Here is a 17810-nt window from a genome sequence, read left to right as displayed (position 1 = left end):
AGCACCTGGGCTTCTGCTGTTCCTGCTTTGCAATTAATCCACACACAAACATTTTACCCTGTGCTAGCATGCTTCTAGGTAGGCCTTCTAATTATCTTGCCTCGGTTGCCATTGAGAACCTGACTAACTTTGGACCAGGTGACAACCAGTTCTCTTCATGTTGTTCTCCTTAGTCATTAAGCTTATCTGTCAAATACGCATCCTTGGTAAATCTGTGAGTTTCGTTTCACTGTGTCATGATTTTCATAGTTTAACTCCCTTATCCTGTCTCATCTGGCCTGTCTCGGGGGCTTGATTCTACAAGATGGTGTTTATAAGACAGCCTGCATAGGTAAACCATGCAGCTAAAGTAATTTTTATCCATCTTATTTTTACTCTTAGGCATTGCGGAATATCAATCCCAGCACAGCAAATTCTCCAAAACATCAGGTAGGCTCTTAACTGATGTTTCAGCGTAATTAGAAAAGTTAAAGCATTAAACTAGGCTAGCAGGGAACTTTTTGCTACATGGAGGCATTCTAAAAAAGAAAGAAACCAAACAAAAATCCAAGCTCTGACATGCACATTTTTGAACCACTTTTCTGGTCACAGCCCTAACACAGTTTTTAGGAGTGCTGCATTACCACAACTTTATATCAATATTTAAGAGCAAACGAGGAATTCATTGCACATTTTTTTACACTGAAAACAACCTTCTTATTTAGCATTCTTGAGGATACTGCTGTTCCAGTCCTGATGTCATCGAGATGTTTATTTAAAGCAAACTATCTAAGGTAGTGGTTGGTGACTTTTAAGTACTGTTCATATGAATGTTCTTATCAGTTTGTTTAAGCAGGTATGATCTTAAAGGAGGATATCTGTAATCAGTTTATGAAAAGTCACTTGAAATAGTTATGATTTTTAAGCATGCACAGTGTAGCAGAATTACTTAATAGATTAGACTAACAAAATAACTGCTATGCAGATATAGTATGTAATTTTTCCATTTTGACATTTAACTGGCTCTTGCACAGATACGTTTTCTGTATAGGAAACAACAACTATAAAAAGTCTTTCAAACTCAGGCTGAAATAAAATTATTCAAAATGTGAAGCATAATAAACAGTTTAATGTGGTCTTCTTTTAGTCTAAAGTAGCTGAATATAAAATTAATCTCTGAAAGAGTGGATTTATGGATATATTCAGAGAACTTCATGTTTGCTATTGCTAACAGTGTTTTAACCTACCGGTTCTTAGTACAATATTTACATTGGCTTGTACTGTACTTTGTTTTTTAAGAAAAACCTCTCTATGCACTAGGCAAGAAAAACAGAATAAAAGAAAGTAGCCTGTGTTTGGAAGCCATGAGTACTGGTGTGCTGTTGCATTCTGAAAAGTACCACAAAATTTGTATGTTACTAGTCCTGAGAAACAGGAACCTCAGACCTTAGCGCTGACACCCTGGAAAAAACACCTTCTTGTTTGGCAATACCAGAGCAGCTCTTAAACAGAAGCATTTTAATTGAGATGTAGTAATTTGATGCATTCAGAAAGCATTAACCACATAATGATCTTGTCAATCAATATTAGATCCTATTCTGGAGAAGGAAAAAAAACTCCTCAGGAGTTGTGGGTATACAAGAGAATAAACAAAGGAGGACTTCTCCACACCACTTGAAAACATCTTATCTTCTGTCATAATTAGGTCATTCATAAGGGATGTTTTTCTTACTGAATGCCAAAAGTGTATTCTATGTTTTCTTGTATGCCTGAAGCCCTGTCATACCATTGTTCACTCTTCCACTAACTTCTTCCTGTTCCAACTCAGAAAAATGCAGAAAATGGAGGAGTTTGTTGTCAGTTTCATACTTAACTTTATAAGATGAGGTTTTAGGAACTTCTTGAAATTCTGGCTTTAAATCCTAAAAAACTATGAAAACCCAAAGGGACTGTATTGATAACTCATTAAATGTATATGTAGTGGTCAGTCTGCTTTATTTAGGATGGGAATTGATGAAAGGATTCATACAAAAATCAGGATTCCAGTTACATCTAAGCTTGCTTCATACCATACCTCCTGCTTGGGATCAGTTTTATTAGTCTGCATTTGCTAATGAGTCAAGGTGTGTTTGAGTGATCTGTTCAGTAGGAGAATGGGCAATCATGTCAGCTCAAAAGTTTTGTGATACTAGATTATTTGTGTTGTACTACTGAAATGTATTTTTTGTGTTTTCATGTCTTACCTCAGTAACGTAACCAGCAACCACAGCTGGAAGAAAGCGCTTAGAGGGCTGCTTCTGGATTCTGGTTCTCTAAATGCTTCTTGAGGCCTTGTACTGTAGAGGCTAATGTAGTCTGTCTTCTCTGATGATGTTGTTATTGAAGTCCCAGTCTGTATATCTGATCAGGTCAAAGTTGACCTAGTGGATCTGAAAAATCTATAGAAAAAAAAATTCCTTTGTTCAACTTTTCTTTCTTATAGATCTTTCTTTCTTTTTGAATAAAATTAATGATGTTTTGAGGAATTACCTGCTTTTGTGATTATAAAGCTGTGCTTGGTGGCAGAGTCATTGCTTCTCTTGCTAAATTTTAGATGATCTTTTAAAGAATACTGAAAATAAAATCTTCATATGTTCAGTGCTCCAAATTCTGGGAAGGCTACTCTGTTGTAGAGAAGGATTGCCAAGGTCTTTAGTTTGTAAAGAAATTATGTAACACCAGTGTTCTTGAAGCTTGCCTCTAATGAAATATCTGGTTTAGATAGATTAAAAACATCTGAGAAATTTTCTTTAAATTTTAACTGGATCTCTGAGCTTTTCATGTCACACAATCAGAAGGGACTGGTGGAGGTCGCCTAGCCCAACATCCTCATCCTTCTTGACATTTTTCTCCATGTAGCCTGGATACAGTACCATGGTTGTATTGATATCTACGGTCAGGATTTTTTGGTACTGAGTAACCATAGTGTCCTTGCCAGTTTTTTATCTCTGCCATGTAGTGACACTAACACTCCAGGTGTTGTGTATGGAAGTCTTAGCACCTGCTGGAAAGAGTAGACAATTCTCAGCTTCATCTTTTCTAGCAAGCACTGTAAGAGACTCTTCTTGTTTGAATGATGATGTATTTTACTGTAATTCTAAAAATGTCAGAGGTACCTGTAGCAAAAATTATAACTTTCAGACGTATTGTGTATAAGCAAGAACTGTTAATACATCCAGGAAATTTGAAAACAACGAGCATCTGTTCCGTTGCTTGTACTGATCATCAGGAGTTATTTGTGAAACCTTAAAGATGCCTATCTGTCTTAGCTAAGATATTGAATGACTTGACTTTCACTCCATCCCCACTAGCTCTCCTTCCATTTTCCTGCAGTTATCATCTGGTTGTCAACAATTTCTAATGTAGAGCAGATGTCAATCAAGTTTTGTATATGTCACAAAATTGAACAGATGTTAAGTACAGGTTTCTTCCCTTACAGTGTGCTGTGGAAAGAAATAGAGGCAAATAATGTCGAGGTATTGATGGCATTATTCTTGGATGTTGTACAGACTACTTTCTTGTGCTAAGAATGGAAGATTTTTATCTACCTACTGCTAATATTAGAGTATTTGCTAGTAAGATCAGCATACTACACATTTATGAGACAAGTTCCTCTGTATTTGCTGCTTGTTTCTAAGCTTTGCAGATCAGCAAAATAATTGTACTGCTTGCTCATGTATGTAGATCTTTATGGATAAATACCTTGTTTAAAAGTCTCTACAGTAAATCAGAACTGCATCACTGGCTGTGCTGGTTGTCATGATTGAAGCAGTGAATGATACATTTCCCCCTTACTCTTCACAAATTGCCTAACTCCTCATTGCTGAGTTCATTTGTCTTCAGGGAGTCATCTGCCTTGCCTCAAAAGCCTGTAAAGGTAAAAATGCTATGAAAAGAGAATTTTTGTAAAGTTAATTTGGACATGGTGTGAATGACCTGTAAGTTCATGTAAAACTTAATCTGTGTGAAATTACGAAAAAAGTGTGGATGAGGTCAGCCAGATAAGTTACACAGTACTGACCTTATTTTTAAAATTATTTAAGGAGATGACAGATCATTTTGGTCTCTAGGTAATAATCAAAATTCTGCTTTTGTGTTAACAATAGGAATAGTAAGCTTTTCTTTTCCCAGAGGTACTTAAAACAAGTTTGACATACTTAAAAAATAGGATGAGATCAATTCATAGAAATCTAAGCCAGGATTTTGTCATGGTTTTATTTTTGCCTCCAGACTTGAAATACTTCTAATAAAGGATATATTTTAAGCATGCAGTAAAAGCCTAGAGTTCACATTGCTCTCTTTGGAGCTGGGAGAGGCTTGTACACTCCCATACATCTTTTTAAGTATAGCAAACATACAACTTTTTTGATTGCAGAACAGGTTTAAAAGGAAGGAGAAATGAAAAGAGTATTCTTCAAGCAACACAACTTCAGCTTCCATTATATACACCTTCTAGGAAAAATAGTCTTAACACACTCTTTAGGCGTTACTTATCTTGCAGAATTATTAAAAATTGCCCTGCATTTGTTTCTCAATAGCTCGTCTTTTTTGGTAATTCTTTTCTCTTTCAGACTCCCAGAATGACAAATAAATTTATTACTTAGATGAGTAATAACATTCTCTTGAGGGGAAAGTGCTTCTGACTCCTGAAAAAGTAGCAGTAATTCTACTTATAAAGAGCTAAAAATAGTTGCAGTTTTGCATTTTTTAGCAATGTTGTTGAAACAAGGATAAAAGTAGCACTAATTTTAAAAATACTAGTTTCACTACATAGTAGATGCCAAAGAATAGGCAAAATACAGTTCTCTCTCCTGATTTAATACATCTTTTTTTAATGGGCCTTTAGTGAAAAGAGATTTTTTGGTTTTAGTGTCTGAGCTACATTTATTTTTACCATACTATTTAAGTTCATGTATTGATGAAACTTCAACCTCTCCTACATTCTGAGGATTTAGAAAAATACAAAGGTAACTCCCCAGTTTTTCCAAATTTCTTGTTCCTTTATACTGATATTTTTTCTTAGTGTAACAGAAGAGAACTTGTGGGTTTTTTTCTTTACTAATGTCAGTAGCTCTTGAAAAGGAGATGTAGATGGATTCCTTATCTTCCTCACTCCTTTTGAATCAGGAGGCAGTGCTGATTGGAAAGACCACACAGAGGAGATATAATGTCAACTTAGTTCATATACAGGAATGACTCCATGTAGGTTTTGCTTTGTTACCAATGTTTGTGGCACTGGTTTGTGAATTAAGCTGCTTCTGCAGTCTACTGGCACCTTGGCTCCTCTTCTTCATCCAAGTCAGGGACTGCAGCTGAAGGAAATAAAGATGTAATGTACAGATCAAACCAAGAGGGAAGGGGAAAAGGACAGAGCATGTGGGTGAGCAGATCTTGAGCCATCTCTGGGATGGCTGCTCTAAGACCTTCTTCAGATCGCTGTTTGGGAAGCATTCCAAGAAAGAAGGGTTTTTTTTTTTTTTTTCAAATGGATGAGTCTACCTGTGTATATCAGGTCGCTAGTGACTGATACAAGGTTGCAAACTTAGCTGTGAAGTAAGGTGTCATTATATAGGCTTTGCACTTGGGTTTATTACATGAGCAAATAAAAATTGTATGGATAAGCCTTTAGAAATTATTAAAAGATGCCTAGCATCCTGTGATCTGAAAATTGGGATGGAATATGGTTACTGTTTGTTAGAACAGTGGCCAAGTAAGTGGTAATGAGCAGAGAACTGGGTTTACTTGGAGTAGTAATTGGGTATGATGAACACAAAAAAACAGTGGTATGTTTGTACACTTTCTGCAAAGATCTAATCAAGTGTAGTGAGAAAATTTTCTAGTGCAAAATATAAAACTTTAAGGAATACATAGAATAGTAATCCACAGGAATGGGAATGAAGCATATTCAGATTTGAAAAGAAAAGAAAACAAAACACCAGGCAGTAGGGAAGCTTCCATATTTGACAAAGTCTGCTGGCGCTAAAATAAAATATCCTTAGACTTTCTTAAGAAGAAATCACTTAGAAGAAGAATTGGAGAAAAGTTATTCTTGTGTATTGAAATAGTAGTCCTTAGGCTTATCATTGAAAATGGATGAAGACCTCTCATTTTACAAGTGAGAAATACTGAGTTATTGTCAAGACTGACAGGATTGGTTTTGCCTGAGATTATCTTCCCAGGCACAGCCTGAAAGTCACATACTACCAATAATGGTAACAAGATAGTCAATACTTTACCAGTCTCTACATTAACAAAGCTCAGTCTTGGTGAGACTGATGATGTTTGAATAGAGTTACTTGAAAATAATTAATGTATTTTTACATGTGTAACTCATGGATTACTTGTTTTAAAATGGGAGGGGGGTCACTGGAAATTACATAAAAGGTTTCTTATTTCCATCCACCTTTAAATTAATGTATTTTATGTTAAAACTTACTTTCATTAATTTGCAATGTCAGGCTTTATGGATGGCTTGATTCAAGCTGGTGAGCATTCAGAAGTGTAAAAAATTATATGCAGTTTAGGTTTGTAACTTCAGAAGGGCAGTGTCTTGGTCCTACTAAGAAACTGCTCAGAATTTGAAGAGCTTTGAGATTTACTTCTGGGGTTAATCACTGATTTGATCAGTCAGAAATTTCAAATGCATGCCTCAAACAGGAGGAGCGAATAGGAACTTCTAGGGCAAGACTTGAAAGTTTGCTGACTGAAACAAGAAAGGTAAAAAGTAAGCCAGGATCTAAATCAGAATTTTATAGAAATGGGGATTAAATGTTATTTAGCAGAGCTAAGCAGGTTATCTTAGGGGTCAGATAGTATTAAAAATTCTTGTTTTGGTTTTAAATATAGACCTAGCAGAAGGATATTGAAGTGAACTAGAAAATATTTGTGTAAACATGCAGCTATTTATATCCATGAATACATTTACAATGAAGTCTCTGTGATGTTGGGCATAGCTGCTGGAACTTGCATTTTCATTGAAGCCAATACAGATTCTTGCTTTGTCTTCAGAAACTTTAGTTTAATTTCATTTAACTCTTGTAACTGGAAGCAGTAAAAGCACAAATTATCTATAATGTCATGTGTTTAAGTATCCAAAAAGTGCATTCAAATGCCTAACATGATCTCTCTTTCTCCCTTTCCTGCTCTTCTAGGAATTGGCTCTCCGTAGCCAGCTTCCAACAATGGAACAAGACGGTGGCTCTCAAAACCCTGTGTCATCTCCTGGAATGTCTCAGGAGCTGAGAACAATGACTACAAATAGTTCTGATCCGTTTCTTAACAGGTTTGTAGGAGTAGCTACTAGGGGAAAGAAATTTGATTTAAAATTCTGTTTGGTACATGTAATAGTTTATTTTGAACATCTGTCTGTGCCAAGAGCCACAGCTGTAAATGAATCTTTCCTTAAATGGCAAGTCTAGTAAAAGTTGAAGATTAAAAGCTGTCTCCTGTGGGAGGAAGTAGTCTGTTCAGACTTGTAGGAAGGTTTTTATTCAAAGTCATAACATGTTTGCTTCTGCATAATCTGTTGACTAACAGTCATTTCAAATTACTGACTCAAAGAATTTGTGCATAGCACACTGTGAGATCAAATGAAGTGTGAGGCACATTTAGGATTACAGCTTGAGGTTCATTTTAAGGTTTCTCCATTCACCCCTCCCCTTCACTTCAGGTATTTAACAGTATTTTTACTCTGCTAATGTTAGGTCTACAAATAGTGGCATGTTTAATTTTAAATGCTGTATTATTTTGAAGTGGATCTTTTCATTCAAGATTTAGAATCTTACAGTATGGACTAGTCTTTCATAAAACTTCTTCCTAAATCACTCTGACTTGAAGTGTTTATTTTGTTGGAAATACTGCTCAAATTACAGCTTCCAAACGCTTCATACCAAACATTACAACTTTGGAGAAACTGCTTAAGAAAAGTAGTATCTGTATTTCAGGTAATTCCTTCAGTAGGATTTCTCTCCGACAGAGACAACTGAGATTAGAAAACTTGATTTTTTTTGTTGGAGGTATTATCCTACATGGAATTCATCCTGTAGGATGTTCTTGTGTGAACCTCAGCTGTGCTGGCCTTGTCCAAAGAAGTAAAAAAGACCAGGCATTTTAAACCTGTCTTGCTCTCCTGTGGGAAGCCTCTGTAGACAGATGATGGTATTGATGTGGTATAGTAACATACTAGCTTGAACTTCTGGAAGGCTGTTGCCATCACACATCATACAGGTCCTCACATCTTCAAAACTTGTCTTCTGACCTGAAGGAAATGCATCTTTAAGATTCAAATGGCCATGGCAGTGGACTGATGCAGTTTATCTTCTGCAAGTCTACACACATGAAATATAAAGTGATAGATCTTTGCCATTAACTAGAAACAGGGGGAAAAGCTAGAAAGGGAAAATTTATGTTTTGTAATTTTATGGCAGGTTGATATGTACTGTAAAGTCCAAAAAGTTACTGCTTACCTAGTTGCACATACCTTTAACTGGTTGTTTTTCCTTCTGTAGCCCTTACCCCATTCAAAATACTGAAAATCTGTATTTGACTTGACTTCAGAATATCTTAATTTGCATGTTGTATCTGAAAATTTTTCTCCTTCTAGGTTGTTGTATGTGCATCATCACACTTAATTCTGTCATATGGTATGGGAAAGGGATTTTTAAGAAAGGACATTTGTGAATATGCACTGCTGTCTCAGAAAGCAATCCAATAGTTTTGACCTAAAGATCTTGTTGATACTCCTTATGTTAAAGTTCAGACTTTGAGAAATGCTCCTTTCTATCTTTATAGGGTGTACCTATGGTTCCTGGTGAGACAGTATGATTTTAGGCCCCAAAGTTACATATTCAAAGTATAGGTAGTTTATTATTTTCTACTGCCTATCTAATAGAAACATTAAAAAATCCCTACATTGGAACAGTTTGATAAAATACTCAGCAGTGGTTTAAAATGCCTAGTCTAATCTTCTGCCTGCTGTCATCAATACTGATTGTCATTATGGGATATTTGATTTTTTTTTAATGGGTTATTCATCAGTGCAGACTTCATTAGACTATTTCACCTTTTGTTTTGCCACACTTGTTTATATATTTTTCTCAGATTTATATTGGTAGTTCTCTGTTTTAACTCCTAAATTGGTATTTCTTCTTTTGTATACACATATTTTTAACAATTATTAGTTGAAGAAGAATCCACTCTATTTTGGGTAATGCTGTTTAGTTGTATGTGGTAATTTTGGGTGGTGTGACTACTAAATGAACATATCCTTGTTGAAGAAAGTGGAAATGTGTATTAGGGAGTGATTTGAAGAGAAGTGCTGGACATTCCAAGTGTGAGAGCAACAGCCAAAAGTGATTTAGTGGCAACAGCCAAAAGTGGAGTGATTTAGTTCAGCATAGTCTAAGTTCTTTTTTTAGTATTTTGTCCCATAAAGTAAACCAGCATTTTTGTTCACAGAAGTTTTAAATAGTTTAATTGTTAGGATTGTATCAAATGTGTGGTGATTCTATTTTTAAATTCAATCTAAAAAAAAAGAAGTATTTATGATTTAACTGTAAAGAAATGTTAGGTTCCTTTCTTGTATGGCAAAGATGTCCCCATGGAATCAAATATATATATATATTTGTATGTATGTATGTATATATATTTTTTTTTTAATATGTGGCTGATAGCATTTTACTGGCATCCAGTGTTGAATAGCTGTTCATAAATTTTTTGGTTCTTCATACTTGACAAAAAGGCATATACTATACACTTCACAAGTACATCATGACTCCTCATGATCAGTATGTCTTCAAATGCTAATTTGAACAGTAAATGAAATTGATCTTCATTTAGGATGCAGGATGGAAAATCAGTAAGGATTCTCAGTGAATGCTACCATAACTTTAAGAAATACAGATTTTGAAACTATTTTGGGAAGAGTGAATATCAGGAGATGCCTGGGGGAGGGAGGTAATGGTGGGCTTCAACAGCTGCCCATGCAGCCACAGCTCCTGCCAGCAAAGCTGCTCCAGCGTGAGCTCCTTTCCATGGGCCATGGGTCCTGCCAGTAGTCTGCTCCAGCACAGGCTTCCCATGGGGTCACAGCCTCCTTCAGGCATCCCCCTGCTCTGGCATGGATCCTCCATGGGCTGCAAGTGCATCTCTGCTCCCCCTGGAATCTCCATGTGCTGCAGGGGCACAGCTGCCTCACCATGATCTGCACCAAGGACTGCAGGGGAGTTTCTGCTCTGGCACCTGGAACACCTCCTGCCCCTTCTCTTGCACTGACCTTGGAGTCTGCAGGGCTGTTCCTCTCACATATTCTCACTCCTCTCTCCCATCTGCCGTTCAGCATTTTTCCCCTCTTCTTAAACATGTTATAACAAAGGTACTGACATTGTCACTGATGGGCTCAGCTTTGGGCAGCTGGACCACTTTGGAGACAGCTGGAACCAGCTGGCTGACATGGGATCAGCTTCTCATGCTGTCATGCAGTCATACCTGCTGACCCCTGCTACCAAAACCTTGCTATATAAATTCAACACACTCACCTCCTTCCCCGCCCCATCCCAGATTTTCCACTGCAGCTCTCTTGGTCTTGCTTGCTGCGCTGGCACTGAGTTGGCAGTCAGAAAGTGAAGGCGTGTAAGGCCCCATGCCATCACTTTGGTTAACTGTTCTGTCAGCAAGATCATTCTGAGCAGGGTTTGTTTACAGGATGGCTTCTGTACCAGTATTTGATTTATATTAGGGTGCTCTCTTGCCTTGACATGTGTGACTGAACAAGTAGTAATGCAGCAGTGGGAAGCAATTGAAGAATTGCTAAAGGAGTTCCAACTATTTTTAACAGCAGTGACCTAAAAATACACTTCAGTGGTTGATTAAACATGGGAACATTAGTAGTTAGAAGTATTTTTTTATCCTTATGGAAGCATAAAAGGGTGCACCATAATTATTATTATTTTTATAATCATTATGGACTATCTGATAATGCTTCGAAAGGTTTTAGCTGTGGGTGGGTGTGAAAAGATTAAAATTATGCACAACACGAGTAGGCAGTTTCTTAAAGCTGCTTAAGTATGCTCTCATCAGTTAAATTGAACCTAAATATATGGTATTAATTGGAAAAGGTCTGCATAAAATAAAACCCAGGCATCGCACGCAAACAAATGCTTCAGTTTTTTATTAGAATAGAGGATTTCTCATGGTAGCAATGTTTCCAAAGCCCATAAATTAGTTCAAAACAAGTATCTATTTTATTTTCTTCAGTGCTCTACTCTCATTTTTTTCCTCCTTCTCTTCTGTTACAGTGGAACATATCACTCCAGAGATGAAAGCACAGATAGTGGACTTAGCATGAGCAGTTACAGTGTACCCAGAACCCCAGATGACTTCCTGAACAGTGTTGATGAGATGGATACAGGTCTGGTTTTGCATTTTTAATGCATGTTTTCCAAATACGCTTGTGTCCTTTTGCAATGGATACAAGCAACTCCAAAAAGCTGTGATACTTTTTGCATTGTTTTTCTGCCTTCTTCTATTTCCCCTATTTCTGTAACAGAAGTATTATGGTTAGATTTGTGGAAAAATGTATTTGTAATCAACTGTATTGCGAGGATAGGGGAATTGCTCATAAGTAGTATCACTCCTGCTTTTATAAGGAATTGGAATGTGTTTGCTTTTTAAAGTAATGTTGTTCAGAGCTTAGAATAGTACCTCATCCAGTGTTGTTAATACTACTCCAAAACTGTATTTGACTCAGTATTGTCTTTTCCCTTCAAGTGTAAAAATTAAATTTTGCTAAATGACATCAAAGATCTGTAAGATTTGGGTCAGTAGGTGAAAGTTTGAAACAAAGGCATGTTCTTCGAACATCTGGATGCAGTCAAGTTATCTTTGGGCTTTGTGATGGATTTCTATGAGTCAGGCTGCTTGTATGATGCAAGAGATACATGATTAACCTTTAAGCAGTTGTCCTGATAAATTGTAGGTTTGGTACTTCCAGTATACTTAATATCCATCTTTGTGTTATAACTAGGTGACAGTATCGGCCAAAGTAACATACCATCCCATCAGAACCGTTTCCCAGACTACCTTGAAGCCATTCCAGGGACAAATGTGGACCTTGGGACACTGGAAGGAGATGGAATGAATATAGAAGGAGAAGAACTGATGCCAAGTCTGCAAGAGGCTTTGAGCTCTGACATCCTTAATGACATGGAATCTGTCTTGGCAGCCACCAAGCTAGATAAAGAGAGTTTTCTTACTTGGTTATAGGGGCCTCAGGGAGACTGAATTCTAAATCTGTGAAGGATCTAAGGAGATTAGGACATCTGTATCTGAAGTTCAGAACAAGCCAGAGTGATGCACTTTGGCTTGTGTTCAGACAAAGTAAATGAACAAATATTCAACAAGATTCTTTGGGTTTGCTCTTCCTTGTCCATCGCTGCTGTTATATATTGCTGACTTTTTTCCACAGTTGACTCTGAAGAACAGACATCTTCTTGATCTTTTTCTATTGCTGTTGCAACTACTGTTCAAGGGGGGTGGGGAGGGATGATGAGCCTATTTTGGATGACAAATGCCATTCCTTTTGTCCTAGTGTGCGCTTGCATATCATTTTATCTAAGTACTCAGATTTGAGAGTTAATTTCTGCATGTCACTGCTTGTAGTTTGCTCAGCTAGTTGTCTCCTGCTGCCTGTAGCAAGTGGTAAAACATGACATACTGGGGTGACAAGCCAAAAATGATGTATCTGGTCAAAAGAAGTCAATACTGATTTGGAGATACGACGTAAAGGAGGGCTGAAGACTGTTTGGCATTAAGTGATCCTACTAGTAGTTCTTGCATTAGTCACAAAATGCTTTTGTTCATATTTTATGTTATAGTAAATCATGAGTCATTTTACATAGAAACGTATATGAACTTTGATTGTTGCCACATACTCTAGCCTAACTTCCATTTGTCAAAAATGCTTTGATTATTTTTGTTAGTTGGTTTAACTTTAGCTGTAGGATGGGAAGTAATTATAGGTGTTCTGGGGTTGTTTTTTTAAATAGTGAAATCTAAGGGTTTTTTCCGATTTCACACAGTCTTATTTAAACCTGAATTGTCTGCTTTTTTTTATACTTAAACCATGCCTATCGTAGCCTGATAAGCTAGTGAGTACATAAACCAGTATGTTTTGCCTGTAACTTTTTTATTTTTTTTAAAGGCTAGCTTTGAATGTAATCATTAGATTTCATGACCAGTGGCTTATTTTTCATGTGTATGTGCAAGACTTTGAATTGGAATCTGATTACAGCAGTGTAAAAGTTAGAATCCTGGGTCATATATACAAATTTTAAATGCATTTTAAAGTAGCAGAAGCATTTTAAAATTACATCTAATCTCTCTTCTGGTTTTCAGTTTTGTTCTGTAAGTGAGTTCAGATTTTTAAATCCTTAATGGGAAAAAAATTACGAAAAGTTTCTCTTAAGTTAGCATGGACAAAAAGTCTGAACTATTAGTATCACTGTGCGTTGCAATGAAAAGGCTAGAACACCAAAAAACTCCTCAATAAAAACTTCTAAGTGTAGTAATTACTAAGTTCTGTTTGGTGAAAAATAAGCCCTGGACACTATATGTAGAAGAATGTAAAGATATGTGTTAGATGGTGACATGAGCAGGTAATGAAGTGTATATTAGTAGTAGAGCTTAGCATGGGGTAGAGGTGAATATGAATTATCTTTATTTTAACAGGAAAAGATGTATCACTAAGTTGTCTGCAGGAGTTGACACAAGTTTCCAAAGAGTATTTTTAAATGAACAAAATGAGCATGAATCAAACTTTCAATATAAGCTATGAATTTTTGTGGGGCTTTTGGGCTTTTCTGAAGAAAAATAGTGTCACCAGTTAACACCTCTGTAATTAAGGGCCTGTCACCATGCTCAACATTGAGCCTTTATTTTTAAGGGTGTATAACATGACTATAAAGATACTGTATGTGTGAAAGTTAGTTTTGGAAAAAAAAACTCTCAGTTAGCAGGGACTTCTCCTGAGGAGAGATTTTTTGGGTTTTACTGTTTTGCATTTTTTTAAAGACGTTGATTATTTTTCAAACTAGGAATAAATCAGCAGAACAAACAAAAAATCCCAACACACTACTATTGCCATTTGGATTTCTTTTATGCTTCAGAAATAACTCTGGTTTAGGATGATGTAAAGAATGAAAACTCTTAACCAAATCCCATTTTAAAAACTGAAGCAGCAGAGGCAGAGATTTGAAATTTGCCACTATAAATGTATATTTACTACTTTGCATAAAGATATTAGTGTTTGAAAAACACAAAATTTTGTGGCTTGTTATAGGGTACAAGCAAGTTTTAAAATACCAATTTTTAAAACACATTCATAGTGACATATATTCTGCTACACCAATAATTCAGCGATTAATAGGCCACTTATATTGTGCAATGACACAGTAGCTCCTAAAGCAGTGTATTGTGTCCAAGATAGCGATTTTAGTAGCATTTTTGCAATTTCATAATGAATTCCTCTCTCTCCTTCCGTTCAGGAAAAAAAAGACACTAAGTTTTCATAACTTGAATGATCTGACATAAAACCACAACAGCAAGGAAATTCAGAGTTGATTCCATTTCAGTTGTCTTCCACAGTTGTTTCCAGGTATCATAGCACATAGATAATCACAGAATAAGCTGAGTTGGAAGGGACCCATCAGGATTATCAAGTCCAACTCCTGGCCCTGCACAGGACACCCCAAGCTTCACACCATGTGCCCAAGAGTGTTGTCCAAATGCTCCTTGAGCTCTGTCAGGTTGGTGCTGTGGCCACTGCCCTGAGGAGCCTGTTCCAGTGCCCAACCACGCTCTGGGTGAAGAACCTTTTCCTTATATCCAACCTAAACCTCCCGTGACTCAGCTTGAGGTCATTCCCTTGGGTCCTGTCACTGGTGTAGAGAGTGAAGAGATCAGTGCCTGCCCCTTTGCTTCCCCTCACAAGGAAGCTGCAGACTGCAATGAGGTCTCCCCTCCGTCTCCTCCAGAGTGAACAGACCAAGTGACCTCAGCCATGAGAAGTGGCTTCCCCTCGAGGCTCTTCACCATCTCCATTGCCCTCCTTTCAACACTCTCTAATAGTTTAATATCTTTCTTATATTGTGTCACCCAAAGCTGCCCCCAGCACTGGAGGTGAGGCTGCCCCAGTGCACAGCAGAGCAGGACAATCCCCTCCCTTGCTGGCCATGCTGTGCCTGATGCTCCCAGGACACACTTGGCCCTCCTGGCTGCCAGGGCACTGCTGACTGACCCATGTTCAACTTGCCATCAACCAGGACCCACAGGTCCCTTTCCAAAGTGCTGTTTTTCAGCATCTCATTCCCCAGTCCATGCACACAACCAGATATGATGCACTGAGTGCAAACTCCTGACATGCTGTACCTTGCTACAACATAAATGAGTACAGAACAAATTCTCTTTCCTTGCTTTTGTGCGTTTGTCACAGCTTTAATGTTTGAATGTTTTATTCTCATTGTAGAAACACTAAATGGCTTATACTGTATTTGGGTAGCACTGCTTAGGGTAGATACTGACAAACTGGGAATCCTTGAACTGCTCTAACAATAATTATGTTTTGTGATACTTATTTTAATTAAGACATTTCCGTTCTCTCATTTATTAGGAAACATACCATAGAGATGCTGTACTGTTGGCAATCAATATTAATTTGGTTTTTTTTTATTTTTTAATTCTGCAAATGCATTGTTTGATGAAGTGGTTACAATTGTTTGAAATGCAAAAGTGTTTTGGGTAGTATTTTATACTGATGTATATATTGAAACAGAAATCATTGTAATAATTGTAATAGCTTTTAGTTTTAAATACACTATATGCAGACAGATGGGGCTGTACAGAACTGTGCTGTTAACACCCAGGCAGGGCTACTGCTTGGGAGCAGGTTGCAGTGTCAGTGAACCATATGGATCAAATATTGTACCATTCAGTGTTGGCGCTCACCAATGCAAAGGAGAAGAAACAATTTCAACATGATTAACACTACATGGTAAATTGCTACTACAGTGACCTTTTCACTTACAAGCATGTTTTTTATACAAATTAGCAGGTGTGCCTGTGTAAAATAATTTGTGTTCTGTATCATGGAAAAAGTACTCTCCACATTTAGAATCACAGAATCATGTTGTATGTTAGAGAATTATGTCCAAAATTATACATATTACTTAACAATGTTATTTTTAGATATGAGCATGACTGTAAGCTAGGTACTTAAGTACATTCTGTTACATTATTTTTCTTTATGTAATACATTTTCAGTTGTTTTATTTGGTATAAATATATACTTTGTGCTTAAACATCTTTGTTTGTTTTTAACATTCAATAGTATGTAAAGACATTATTTCCTTCAGTAAGATAGATGCATTGAATTGTTGGAATGCCTATTGTAGTGCGTCTGTTCTTGTCCCCCTTGTCATTGCTTTTGTAGTCATAAATTCCAGTCCTGCAAATATGGTGTGCAAGCTCACCTGAGAGACAAATGAGTTCCACTGACTTCAGTAAAGGCTTAATGTTAAAGTGTACATCTCTGTGTGCTTGCAGTAATGAAGAGACAGTGACTCTGGTGAGCATCATGCAGCTTGTGTAAAACAATACTTTAATTGAATATGGCACTATAGTGAGACCTGGTAACAGAAATCTGGGTATCTACTAGAAGAAAGCATCCACTTTTTGCAGATAATGCTTGCCATGTTTGGATGGCAGATACATTTTTGGTTAACTCTTAAGTTTATGCATTAATTTGTGGCAGACTATCAATAAAGACACACTATTTTCATTTCCAAGTTTTGACTTATGAATTGTGAAATATGTAATGACATACCTTGAAAGTGCCTGAAGATTTTAGTTTAAAATATCTTGACAGGTATCATTAATTTTGACCTTCTGTATAACAGAAATTCTGAAAATGGATTTTTTTTTAATGTAGTGCAATTTGGAAAGGCTAAAGTCATACACTGTTAGCATTTTAGCAGTTCCAGAATTGTTACCATTCAGCACCAAATGCCCCAACCCTGTGGAATTCAGCACATCTGTGTGTTTTCTTTCTTAGGGGCACAGGGCTTGATGGTTTTATCTGTCTGTCTTGTACTTCTGATTCATAGCCAGCTTTAGTCACCCAGATCCTTTAAATTTAAATGTAACATCACACCTTCCACCTGGGAGAAGGCAGCCAGTGCCAGGGAATGATAAGGCACCAGTTTTGTTTGCTGATATCACTCTCATTTATAAGGTGGTGACACATTGCAGTAGTTGAAGTATGAGTGGCCTTCTGAAGCAGCCCTAAATAGATGGTATTACTGCAAAACAAGATATTTGGTCCAGGTATTACAGGCTCACTTGGCAATTCTCTTTGAAATATTTTCAACACTTAGTTAAAAATAAAAAGTACTCATTTCAGTAAGCCAGAAATAATATGCTTCCAAGGAAGTAAGTGCAAGTTATCAGCCAAAGAAAGCATTTTTCATCTTGGATCATCAACAGAACAATTATTTGAGATCAGGCTATGATCTGTATAGCACCTCCTGTTTTGGAGGTTCATTCAGAGATAAACCGGAGCCATTGATTTTATTTACAGTATCAGCATCCAGAGTGTATCTGTTCCTGTTGAAGAGTAAAGGTGTGCTTCTTGTCCCTTATTGTCGCCACTTCTTACTGCCAACAGGAGTTATCTTCACCCTCTAAATTAGGTGTCATCAAAATATGCAATGGTGAAACCAACACTAACTGAAAAATTGAAT

General features: G+C 36.9%; 1 protein-coding gene across 6 annotated transcripts in view; it reads left to right on the top strand.

Moving 5' to 3' along the window:
• YAP1 (Yes1 associated transcriptional regulator) overlaps nt 1-16856 on the top strand; it is an 89038-nt gene extending 72182 nt beyond the window's left edge. For 3 of the 6 annotated variants that reach the window (XM_085064397.1, XM_085064365.1, XM_085064371.1), the window contains 4 exons: nt 382-429; nt 7170-7300; nt 11313-11425; nt 12041-16856. In XM_085064397.1, the coding sequence (XP_084920523.1) occupies nt 382-429; nt 7170-7300; nt 11313-11425; nt 12041-12279 (531 nt within the window). In that variant the 3' untranslated portion in view covers nt 12280-16856. The remainder of the gene's footprint in view (nt 1-381; nt 430-7169; nt 7301-11312; nt 11426-12040) is intronic. The other 3 variants (XM_085064407.1, XM_085064379.1, XM_085064388.1) reach the window with 1 other exon arrangement.
• Nucleotides 16857-17810: the final 954 nt, after the last annotated feature.

The sequence above is a fragment of the Lichenostomus cassidix genome, chromosome 1 (genome assembly GCF_008360975.1).
Source record: "Lichenostomus cassidix isolate B80296 chromosome 1, HeHo_3.0, whole genome shotgun sequence".
Classification (NCBI taxonomy): domain Eukaryota; kingdom Metazoa; phylum Chordata; class Aves; order Passeriformes; family Meliphagidae; genus Lichenostomus; species Lichenostomus cassidix.
This window is presented reverse-complemented; position numbering and strand designations above follow the sequence as displayed.